At 45.1% G+C, this 13,067-nt stretch overlaps 1 protein-coding gene across 1 annotated transcript in view; it reads left to right on the forward strand.

The window, feature by feature from the left end:
* The window catches only part of LOC148517648 (mediator of RNA polymerase II transcription subunit 26-like), a 36,423-nt gene extending 24,052 nt beyond the window's left edge, over window positions 1–12,371 (forward strand). Inside the window, exons 2-3 of the mRNA XM_088478485.1 lie at window positions 8,864–8,938; window positions 9,172–12,371. Coding sequence (XP_088334611.1) covers window positions 8,864–8,938; window positions 9,172–10,851 — 1,755 coding nt within the window. The 3' untranslated portion in view covers window positions 10,852–12,371. The remainder of the gene's footprint in view (window positions 1–8,863; window positions 8,939–9,171) is intronic.
* The last annotated feature ends 696 nt before the right edge of the window (window positions 12,372–13,067 follow it).

Genomic DNA, 13,067 nt, shown 5'->3' on the forward strand with positions numbered 1-13,067 from the left:
ACGAAGGGGCGTCTCTGGTGGATGCTCTGTCCGTCCGGTGGACGTTCAGGTTCGCATACCTGTTCCCTCCGGTCTCCCTTCTTCCACGGGTAATCCGGAAATTCAAACAGGAAGGAGGGACGCTCCTGTTGATAGCTCCCGCGTGGCCCAGACGGCACTGGTTCTCAGACCTTCAGGGTCTGTCCGTGGACAGTCCTCTGCGGTTGCCGCTACGACCGGACCTTCGGTCTCAGGGTCCTTGTCTTCACCCGGACCTGACTCGGCTGTCTTTGGCGGCGTGGCTGTTGAGACGGCCATGCTGAGGTCCTGGGGGTTTGCCAGCTCTGTGATGCGTACCATGTTACGAGCTCGGAAACCGTCTTCCGCGAGGATATACCATCGCGTGTGGCATACGTTCTTCCAGTGGTGTCGACCGGGAGGTTATGCACCGCGGGAGTTTCGTCTGTCTCGGATTCTCGCCTTCCTGCTAGCGGGACTAGATCATGGGCTTCGCCTTGCTTCTTTGAAGGTACAGGTTTCGGCCCTATCTGTCTGGTTTCACCGTAGGATTGCTACAATCCCGGATGTGCGCACCTTTATGCAAGGTGTTCTCCGTATTCAGCCGCCCTTTGTTCCACCTGTGGCGCCTTGGGATTTGGCTGTGGTCCTGAGGGCTCTCCAAGGACCGCCGTTTGAACCACTGGGCTCAGTGGATATTAAATGGCTAACAGCTAAGACTGTTTTCCTTCTGGCCGTTGCTTCAGCCAGACGTGTTTCTGAGTTAGGGGCTCTTTCTTGTAGACCCCCTTTCTTGGTTTTTCATGGGAACAGGGCAGTGCTCCGCACTCGGCCCGAGTTTCTTTCCAAAGTTGTTTCCCAGTTTCAGGTTAACGAGGAAATAGTTGTTCCGGCCTTTAACTCACCGGGTCTGTCCGTGGGTGAGGCCTCTTTGGATGTTGTGCGGGCCTTAAGGACTTATGTTGACCGCACTTCTTTGTTTAGGAAGTCGGACGCTTTGTTGTCCTCTATGGCTTCTGTAAAAAGGGTTGGCCTGCTTCAAAGCAAACTTTGGCAGCCTGGATCCGTATGGCTATTTCTGAAGCTTATCTTCATGAAGGCCTACCGGTCCCTCCTTCTCTGAAGGCTCATTCCACTAGGTCTGTGGGTCCTTCGTGGGCAGCTCGACGTGGTGCCTCGGCAGTTCAGATCTGCAAGGCTGCTACGTGGTCTTCTGTCCATACCTTCGTGAGGTATTACAGGTTTGACACCTTCGCCTCTCAGGATGCTTCCTTCGGGCGGCGGATTCTCCTTTCTGCACAGGAGCGTCCCCACCCTTAAAGGATACTGCTTTGGGACATCCCCAAGGTATCCTGTGGATACCCTATGGACCCTGAAGTAGAAAATATGAGATATGGTAAGAACTTACCCTTGTTATCTCTATTTCTACGAAGTCCATAGGGTTCCACAGGACTCCCGCCCTGTCGCACCTGTGCTGCAGATGGGCTTTGCTCTGGTCACCGGTTTTCCGTCTCCCTCTGGTGAGAATGTGATTCTTGTATGTGTCCAGATCTTTGTTCTCTCTCTTCCTTCTCCTCCTCCGGCCTATGGCTTGGTAACTAACTGAGGTGCCTTGGCCCGGGGGCGGGGTATAGGAGGGGGACCTAGTGCATCCTGGGAGGCTGAAAGCTTAACTCTTTGGTGCCCTGCGACTGACGTCACACCTATACCCCAAGGTATCCTGTGGAACCCTATGGACTTCGTAGAAATAGAGATAACAAGGGTAAGTTCTTACCATATCTCATATTTTTCCTGTGCCTCACATATATAAAACTAAGTACAAGTTGAGTCTCCAATATCCAAAATGCTTGGGACCAGGGGTATTTTGGATATAGGAATATTCCGTATTTTGGAATAATTGTATACTATATTGAAATCTCTTAGTAATAGAGCCCAAATCTAAACACAGAATGCATTTGTGTTATATACAGCTTATACACACATTATACCCAGTGTCATATTGTGTGCCATATTGCTCTGCAGCTATGTCTAGCAAAGGCAAGAGTAATAAACTGGCATCTGCACCCATACTGCTATCATGCAAATTATGTGCTGCAGGCTTAAGTGATACAAGATGTGTTATACTCCAGCGCCTGTACAAGAGCCCCCCTGGGCTGCTTTCTCTCAAGTGCTGGCTACTATTGTGGACTGCTTAGTGGTCCTGGCTGTAGTTTCCCCTATGGGGTTATCGCAGCAGGCTGTAATTCCCTCCTCTGGGGTTGCCACAACAGGTTCAGGCGATACAGGTGCCTCCTGTACCCCCCACCATGGGTAGATGTTCTCTCTAACTCAGTGCAGAGTCTGGTGGCTACCTCTACTGCCTTTCAAACTGTTGCAAGGTGAGAAGCCCCTACCCTGTAGGCCTTTTAAGCGTCCTGTGTTATCTTCACAGTCCACGCAACTCTCAGAATCTGAAGTATCGTCTGAGGAGGCAGAGGATGCCGATCTCTAACACTGACTCCCCTCTGGAGGAGGATGAGAGTTGATCCAAAATTAATTTTCCTGCCTTGGTATGAGCTGTCAGATCCATCTTACGAATAGAAGACAACGAGCCAGCCCCTAAATCCAAGCACCCTCTATTTAAACGACGACAAAGTGGCTTCAGCAGACCTCCTTCTATCAGATCACCTAGCTGAACACATCTGCAGCCTGGCAGACGCCTGGTAAGAGGTCTCACAAAAACGTCTGACCTCCTGTTAACCCATTCCCTTTGGCTCATTGTTCAAAATGGGATACACCCCCCCCCCCCATGCCGACCGCCCGCAGTGGACTCCCATGTTACGCGTTTAATTAACAGTGCTACGTTACCTATCCTTGCAGTAACCTCTTTGAAGGATTCTGCTTATAGAAAGGTGGAATCTTGCCTGAAATCGATATACTCTTTCAGGAGCTGTTGCCCGTCTGACCATGGCTATTGCATGGGTGGCCAAGGCAATAGAGAGCTGGGCTGACTCACTTGAAGACTTCTCTCAGAGGCTTCTAGGGATCAGATATCTGTTGTTGCTCATATTCGAGATGTAGCGTACTATATTGGAAAAGCAACATTGGATGCCAGTCTCCTAACCTCCAGAGTCCCAGCTGCGACTGTCTGCCCGCTGTACCCTGTGGCTACGCACATGGAAGGCCTGCAAGGGTTGCCCTACAATGGGGAGATCTTGTTTGGCCCAGAACACGTTGGCAGCATTAAAAACTGCATTTCTGTCTTCAGCAACTACTACAAGGCCTCGGACAACATCTTTTTAAGTCTTTTCATCCTCAAGGAAAGCCTGAAGGTCAGTCCTTTCCTAGGCAGTCCGCTTCAGATAGGGCCGCCAAACCCAGGACCAAGCAGGCCTGGAACATCAGACACCCTGCTTCAAAACCCGAGGATAAACACTCAGCTTGACGGGACGGGCCTCCCTCTGGGGGATCCTAGAGTGGGAGGTCGACTTCTTCAGTTCGCCCAGTGCTGGTGTCAAACCACCATGGATGCTTGGGTAAGAGAAGTGGTCTCTCACGGGAACGCCCTCTCATTTCTTTGACTGCCACCCCACCAGTTTTTCTACACAGGCCCTCCTTCAGACCCGTACAAGGCCCTACATATCCAGAAAGCCATACAGTCCTTGCTGCAAGCAGGAATCATTGTCCCAGTCAGCGAGGGACTGGTTGTTATACTCTTTCTTGTTCAGTAGCCGAATGGGTCTCATCGGCCTCTCCTCAACTTCAAAGCCCTGAACAAATTCCTCAGGGTACCCAGGTTCAGGATGGAAACCCTACGCTCCATCATCCTAACTATGGAACCTGGGGACTTCATGGTAACTCTGGATATTCAGGACACATGCCTACATGTACCTATAGCGCCCTCACATCAGCACCGGTTTGCTATACTACAGCAACACTTTCATTTTCAGGCTCTGCCTTTTGGACTAACCACAGCTCCACGGCTATTAGCCATAATTTTGGTTATCATGGCGGCCCGCCTACGTGGTAAGGGTGTCCGACTGTTACCATATCTGGACGACCTCCTGCTCCTAGCAGGATCCCCAGAAGTGCTTCACAGCCATCTGCAGCTAACAATTGCTTTCCTGCACAAACACGGATAGTTGTTAAACTGGAAAAAGTCCTCCCATGAATCCCTCTTAGAATAATTCATCTGGGAGCCCTGCTGGGTTCTCACTGTCAGAGAAACTTCCTGACATCAGACAAGATCTCCACACTTCAACTACGAGTGCGCAGATGTCTCCACAGTCGCCGAGTTTCGACCCACTCAGCAATGCAGGTTCTGGGATCCATGGTGTCCACCTTCGACATGTTGGAATATGCTCAGTTCCATTCCAGACCTTTGCAAAGGCTGATCCTCTCCAGGTGGAACGGGTTACCCCATCGGATCAAAGCTCAGACGATGGTACTCTCTCCAGAGGTGTCTCTATCTTGGTGGCTACAGACATCTAACCAAGGATCCTGGACTGGCTAATCCTAACAACGGACGCTAGTCTCCAGGGCTGGGGCACTGTGACCGGTCAGCACTCCTTTCAGGACAGTTGGACATCGGTCAAATCAACCCTGCCAATCAACATATTGGAACTTTGCGCTGTCTACAGCCCCCTCAAAATGGCCCAGCACATACTCCACGGAAAATCTGTACTGGTTCAGTCTGACAATGCCACAAGTGTCTTACATCATCAAGGAGGCAGTCACTCGGATTCGGGCAGCAATGACATGTCACGCATTCTGACATGGTCACCTCCCGGCCATCTCTGCAGCGTTCATTCCGGGAGTTCTCAATTGGGAAGCAGACTTTCTCAGCCATCACAACGTGCATCCCGGGGAATGGTCCCTTCACCAAGTGGTGTTTCAACTCCTAGTGAACAGATGGGGCTGTCCCAGAGGTGGACCTCATGGCCTCCCAACACAATCACAAAGTGTACGGGTCCAGGGCAAGATATGCCGCGGCAACCTTTTGTAGACTCTTCATCAGTGAAGTGGACCTTCCAGTTTGCATACCTCTTCCCTCCAGTCCCCCTTCTTCCTCGAGTTCTATGGAAGTTCAAACAAGAACGAGGCAATGTCCTGCTGGTGGCTCCAGCTTGGCCCAGACATCATTGGTACTCAGATCTTCGGAGTCCCTCTATCGACACTCTGTTCCTGCTGCCTCAACGACCGGACCTGTTGTCTCTGGGTCATTGTCTTTACCTGGACCTGGGTAGTCTGTCTTTGACGGCGTGGCTCTTGAGATCCAAAGGATTCTCTAGCTCTGTAGTCAAAACTATGCTCACAGTGCGTAAGCCAGGCTCTGCTCGCATCTACCACAGAGTGTGGCATACATATTTCCAATGGTGTTGTACTAGAAGCTACGACCCCATGTGTTTAGGATTTCCAAAGTCCTGGCCTTTTTTCAAGCTGGATTGAACCTTGGACTTCGCCTGGCCTCACTGAAAGTGCATGTCTCTGCTCTGTCCATTTGGTTCCAGCGTAGACTTGCTCCGTTACCAGATATCCACACCACCTTCCAGGGTGTCCTCCGGATTCTACCTCCCTTTGTCCCTCCAGTGCTCCTTGGGATTTGTCAGTAGTTCTTCGTGCCCTCCAGGATCCTCCATTTGAATCACTGGATTCTGTGGAACTCAAATGGCTAACAGCAAAGACTTTCTTCTGGCTATAGCATCTGCCAGAAGTGTGTCAGAATTAGGATGCGCTCTCCTGTCGTTCCCCCATTTCTAATAAATCACCAGGACAGGGCTGTTTTGGCTCACCCTTGTTTCCTTCCAAAAGTTGACACTAGTTTCCACATTTTATGAGGAAATTGTCGTCCCGGCCTTTCAATCACCAGACCACTCGGCAGGTGAGGCCTCCTTGGATGTGGTCCATGCCCTCAGGATATATATGGAACATACCAGTTCCCTTCGGAAATCAGATTCCTTATTCGTGCTCTCTGGATTTCACAGGAAGGGGTGGCCAGCCAACAAACAAACATTGGCTAGATGGCTTCGCATGACTATCTCACAGGCTTAAACATAGGCAGGCCTTCCTGTACAGGCTACTGTTACTGCTCACTCTACTCGTTCTGTGGGTCCTCTGTGGGCAGCTCGCTGTGGCGCCTCAGCTAAGCAGCTTTGTACGGCGGCTTCGTGGTCCTCTGTCCATACCTTTTTTGAGGTTCTATGTCTTTTGATATCTTCGCCTCTCAGGATGCTTTCTTTGGGCGCCGGATTCTCCTCTCAGTGCAGGAGCATCTGCCCACCCTTAAAGGACTGCTTTGGGACATCCCCAAGGTCTCCCTGTGGAGCCCAATGGACACTGAAGAAGAAAATGAGTTATGGTAAAACTTACCTTTTGTTAACTGTCTTCGAATTCGATAAGGTCCACAGGGCACCCGCCCTGACGCATCTGGCTTCATGTGGGTTATGTTTCTGGTCACCGGTTTCCCTTCTCCGTGAGAGTGATTCTTGTGTGTTCCAGTCTTCCTTCTCTCTTCTCCTCCGGCTTTTGGCTTGTCACGAACTGAGGTGCCTCGGGGGTGGGGGGTTATAGGGGGATGGACCGAAACATCCTGGGAGCTAAAGCTTTAACTGCATGTTGCCCGGTCCTCAACCACCATCTACACCCCCAAGGTAAGGTTTTTTTTTTTCTAATATATATTTATTTTATTTTTTACATAATTAGTCATGGGGGGTGGAAGTGTCCAAATGGTTCTGAACTAAGTGCTAACATTTTTACTAAAAAATAGGGATTTTGCTTATAAAAAATTTCCCCTGCTCTGAGATGGTGAAAACAGTTTGCTGGTTTTTGTCTATGGAGTTTTTGCACATGCTGATACTTTAGCAGTAGGATTGCACGATATGCAGTTTTGTGCTAATAGTTTATACCTACAAACACTCATCACCAAAACGTGGCTTTTCGCGGCTAATTGAATCCGGCCCCTAAGATTGTATGCACTAAAATTTAAGTTTACTGTATTAAACCTGAAAATGTTCTTTCACTGGTAGTGTTCATTCACTGGCTGATTCACCCTACTTGTAGAATAAGTAAGTGTGTGTGTGTGTGTGGTGGTCCCATTTGTTCTTAGATTGAGCCCAGTGATTGCATTGAGTGAAAAAATATGGGTCCTATCTGAACATTTCTAGGTCCCATCATAATTTGTGCTTTTGAGATCACCATGTGCCCTTCAGACCTCCCCACATGCCCCCTAAATGCATGTTAAAGGTCACCATGATCCTACATGTAATATGACTTGTCTGTGCACAAAGCCCATAGTGAGCAAGCCATTAGCTACTAGGGGGCATATTTATAAATTATGGGATATCCCCAAATAACCACAAATATCAGATATCTATTGGGGTCCCCAGTTTTCAAACGCAAATGTATCCCTAATGCCAAATTAACTTAGCTTGGCCCTGGTAGCTAATGTCATCTTCACATGATATTCGCCATAGTAGCCTATGTGCTATACTTTGCAACATTTGCACAATGTCTGAATGCACATGTGCAGTAGTGTGGCCGGGTTCCGAACTCTGAAGTGATCACATATGCGAGCATGTGTATGGCAGATCTTATCACATTGTACTAAATCTGAACAAGTACACCTTTCTCTGCTCCTCTGTAATGCTCCACATCTGTACCATTAGGTGAGATCACGAACACTGACCTAAAATTTGGCATAGTCCAGTCATAAATAGATTTTCTTTCATGCATTCTTTAATATGTACATTAGATAAAAATACACCATAAAAATGCAGGCTTTAAATCCTTTTTTTTTGTTTTTGTTTACTAATGCTGTATTCAGAAGGTTCTCTGCTTGTTGCAAGAATGTGATAATTATATTGGTTTTTTTTTTGGTTTTTTTAACCCACTCCCTGCAATCAGTACACATAAATACATGACTTAAATATGGAGTTGTTTGTATATAAGGCTTATAAAGCTGGTCCTGCTACCCAGTTTCTTTATCGACTGATTTTGATTGGAATACCGGTACCATTGAAATGGTACATGGCTATTATATAAAATGTATGCACAGGACCGGATGCCATTGTTTTGAAAACATTTCATGTGACTCATGTTACATTTCATGTTAATTTTTAGAAGTTTAAAAGCACCACACACACATTAAGCTGAAATTCAACACTTTAAAAATATGACCATAATATTTGTGGCAGGTAGTCATAATGCTTAGAAGCAGAATTTGTTTTTACAAGCTTTAGTAGTTAAATGTTATTGTTTATATGCGTGACTGATGTTACAACAGAAGGGACTTCTATATTTATTTAAACCTGCTCTCCTAATTATTTTTACTATATAATTGTTATACTATAAGACCCTAAACTTCTGATTGACACACACACACAAAATATGAATCTTTACCAAACTATACTTAATATCAAATTTGACATGTGCCTCACATTACATTCTTGTCCCCAGTTAGATATTGACGTTAACATTTTTAATTACGATGTGTAGTTACAAAATTTTTTCCGTTACTATTGATAAAATTACTTTTCATGTAAGTTCATGTGGCAGCAACTATGAAACTACAATTTATAATTTCGGGTATAAAATTTGTGGGAATTAGACGTTTTTGCATCCACTTAAACAACTTCCATATATGTTCAATATTTACACATTCGGGAAATCAATACACGAAAAATATATAGATTTTTCAATTATCACACAATATACTACAAACTTTTAGCAGCATAATATACTAAAATGTTAGCAGTTATGTGATATTAAATTTTTTATATCTTGTGTCCCATATTGCATGGAATGCCCCTTTTTATACAAGAATAATTTGCTCCATTTCTCATCTAAGTCTATGAAATGGTCTATAATCTGCTTCTCTTTCTTCCAACAGATACGTAACATGGTGGCTGTGTTAGAAGTGATCTCCAGTTTGGAGAAGTATCCCATTACCAAAGAGGCACTGGAGGTGTGTTTGGCATTTGGACATTCGTATATGTATAGGCCATTGTATTCCAAGCTTTGGTGAGCGGGTTTAGATTGAATTCTGAGTACTGCTTTTTTTTTCTTTTTTTTTAAATAAACAGCTATTGGGTTAATGAATAAGACCTGTTTTTTTTATTGTCTTCTATGTCCTTTCAAGTATATACTAGGATGAACTCATAAGATTTTAATGTTTGTTTATTTTGCTTTATTCCTTAGGAAACGCGATTAGGAAAATTGATCAACGATGTCCGCAAAAAGACCAGCAATGAGGAGCTTGCCAAACGTGCGAAGAAATTGCTGCGTTCTTGGCAAAAGCTGATAGAGCCAGTTCAACAGAATGAGCAGTCTGCCAGGGGCACTGCTAATCCACCAGGTTCAGCTAATGGAGGTGGTGCCCAAAACTGTAAGGTGGAACCAAACGCAACTGCACTGTTAATTGGGAAGCCTATTCAGGACCTCAAGGTCAGAAATGATATCCAGAAGGCACACTCTCCCAAGGCTGAAAAGGTGACTAGTCGAAAAAGAAAGCTAGTAGTTCTTAAAGATGGTACCCAGGGGCCTGCTTGTAAAGTGGTCAAGCCCAGCCATGAGCTGTTCCAAAACTCCTCACCTCTACCAACAAATGGTATTGGAGGTAGTCCCCCTGAAATCCTACTTAGTCCGCTTGATGGCAGCTCACAGACTAACCGGTTGGAGACTGAAAATGATAAGCATGGCAAAATACCAGTAAACGCTGTCAGGCCTCACACGAACTCACCTGGACTTGTAAAACACCCAAGCACTTCCTCTTTGTTAAAAGTGGCCGTCCTACAGCAGCACAGTGTAGGGTTGGAAGATGTCCATTCTCATCAGCCACGAAGTCCCCGTTGCTCTTCCTTCAGCCCCCGTGGCACTAGAGCAGAAGTAGTGGCACGGCAGCACACCACATATGCACCAAAGGGTTCTGCGCCCAGCCCTTCCCACAGGCTGCTGGCTGTAGACACTGCACATACACCCTCTTACCAATCCCCTCTGCGCCCTTCAACACCCCCTGCCATAGCAAAAAGACTTGAGTCTCCCAGAAGAGATACAGCAGTCTCTTCACCTCACAGATCTGTGGAGCAGCTACTCCCAAGTGACTGCCATCACCAGCAGTCATCCAGGATACCACAACAGCACACCCCACATGGACCCCGCAGCAGTCATCCTCATACGGACCCTCAGACACCACGGAGTGGCTTTTCAGAAGAGCCCTCAAAAGTGGACAGCGATGATGCAGCATCTGGTTCAGACAGCCAAAAGAAAAAAAGATCCCGTAATTGGGGTGAGCAAGAAGGGTATTCAGTAGATGGGACTGGCAAGCAGACACGATTAAAAAAGGATCGTAAGTTAAAATTTAATGTTAATACTAGGGAAATAAAACCCTTAACTCTCAAAGATCCAGCCCACGCTGAGAGTTCTGCCCCTTCAGAACAGCACAGGACTGAGACGGACAAACAGGACCCCAAATTAGGACTGCCAAGTCCCTTTGAACAGACAAACTGGAAAGAGTTGTCTCGAAATGAGATCATACAGTCCTATCTCAATCGTCAGAGCAGCTTGTTGTCTTCCTCTGGTGTACAGACACAGAGCGCACATTATTATATGTCAGAATATTTAAAACAGGAGGAATGCACTAAGCGGGAAGCTAGAAAGACTCATGTTTTAGTGCCACTTGCCCTCCCCAGTGAGCTGCCTGGAAGAAACAGGGAAGTAACTAGTGCTGACTTAGAAAGACTACATGACCAACATTGGCCAGGTGTTAATGGCTGTCATGATACACAGGGCAACTGGTATGATTGGACGCAGTGCATCTCCTTGGACCCTCATGGTGATAATGGTAGATTAAACATCTTGCCTTATGTTTGCCTAGACTGAGCACCTGTCCCAAATCTGCTTTTTCATATCTGCGGTTTTCACTGCAAACCATGGGTTGCCTAGCGACCGCTGCTCAAAACAGAAGATTTAAACGAGAGAGGCGTTTCCCTGTTTGTTTGGATGTGGAGGGTGGGGTTGTAGAGAACCTGGAAGAGAAGATTTGTGTCCACTACACCCTGGGAATTACCTTCCCCTGCCGGCGCTCCCCCTGTGTCTGTCACACCCGTTCTTTTGTGCTAAATGCTGCTACCTGTTATCTCAAAGGAATACAGAAGGGGGTAAAGAAATGCAATGAAAGGGGGTAAATTTGGAGTTTTGAATCTACTATAGCAAGTGAGCTATAATAAAATACATGAAAAATTCAAGTGTTAAGTTTAAACCTACCCTTAAATTGCAAAAAGAAGTGAATATGTCCGGTACCTGGAAAAGGGCTGGAATAAAAAAAAATTATATATATATATACGACAGGTACCTAAAACTTATGTGAAAGAGGATTTAATTAAGTTGACAATAAGTTACCATAACAGAGTATGCATTTATTTATTTGAATTAATGGTTTTTCCTTTTTTCAGATTTTATTTCCATTGAAATTTTGACAGCAAAGCGTCTTTTAACAAGGGGCGCAACATAAATATATAATTCCAAGCATCACAACTGGTCCCTGTATTGTTAATAGGGGAAGAGTCTTAGCGATCATTCATTCCCTTCTCCCAAAAAAGCTAGTTTTTGTTTTTTTTGCCTTTTTAAAGGTTTATTCTACACATTTACCTTCTAAAATGCATCTGTATAAGATCAGATCCCTAAGCTGCTGCTAATCACTACTTAACATTAATGTTTAGAAGCCCCCTATGTAAGTAAAAGACAAAATTCTTTCAATCTTTTATTTTAAAACAACATATTACCATATTTCAGTGTTTTCATCACCCAGAACGCTAACATAAGCTGTAGTCATTCTACTCCTAATGACACAATTTCTTCAGTTGACCTTCACCTCTAAAACTACAAGGTGACAGATGGTGCTACCAGCTTTAGATAGTCCAGACACAAAATAGGGCCGGTTTGTATGCTGGGAGAAAAAAAAATAAAACTAAACTTTAAAACTACTTGCTACCATTCCTCTAGATGTAATCTGCCTTATGGGATCTCCATCATAAACGCGATTTTTTTTTTGTTTGTTTTTTTGCAAAAAAAATAAAACATCAAAAAAAACAAAAAAAAAACAAAGCCTTAGTTGAATGTACAGTAAGACTTCTGTATTTCTCATATGCAGAAGGGAGCAACTTTGCTAACTTTGGTCCTCTCGGTGGACAAATTGTGATATAAATGTGGAAACCATAATAAAAAAAAAAATACAGTTTGTGTAGTCTGATTATTCAAAGGTCCCTGCGAGGTATATGTTTCTCAGATATTTCATCTAAAATTGCCAAAATGTGGGGTTTATGCTCTAAAGTTGAAATGCGCTCCAAAGGTTTACGTAGCTTGAAATTTGTGAAAGCTGTCTGGGCAGATTACTTGGACAGGATAAATTACTATTCTTGCATCACCTCTGGTTATTTCTGTTGGGATTGAAAGAAAGGAAAAATAAATTTTTATCAAAATGTGTTTTTCAATTGCATAGTTTGATCTATACCAGAGTCTTAACACTTTGTATAACATTGCTTTTTTAATTAATCTCATTTTGCGATTTCAAATACTCATAGGGGCATATCCAATTAGCGGCTAATTGTTGTGCTGGTCGTGATTCAATTAGGGGGGATTCCACGCACGGGTGTACCTGAGACCCCTTGCGCGAGTCCCCACTGTCGGACTTTACCTCGCACCTCATGTAGGTGCGAGGTAAAATCAGTGTGAAGCCGCCTTATTCGGCCTTGCGCGAGAGGGTATAACACACTGATTCCGCAGTTCTCGCGGAATCAGTGTGTTCTCGTGCGGGAGTCCCGGTCTAATGACGCGGGGAAATAGCTATTTAATTGAATAGCTAATCCCCACGTCGCGGGACTTTTGCCGGTGAAATCCTGCGGCTATTTGAATATGCCCCTAAGAAAGGGTTTTAATAAAAAATTAAATTATTACTTTGTAAATTGAAACAACTTGTATCCTTTCCATAACAAACAAGCAGCCATATTTTCAAAATCCGCATAAAGTCTATTCATTGTTAATTATAATTAACATACTAACTCGCTGCACATGCCGGAGCTATTCACCAAATCAGCTGT

Source organism: Taudactylus pleione, unplaced genomic scaffold, assembly GCF_031769625.1.
Source record: "Taudactylus pleione unplaced genomic scaffold, aTauple2 ptg000214l, whole genome shotgun sequence".
NCBI classification, from domain to species: domain Eukaryota; kingdom Metazoa; phylum Chordata; class Amphibia; order Anura; family Myobatrachidae; genus Taudactylus; species Taudactylus pleione.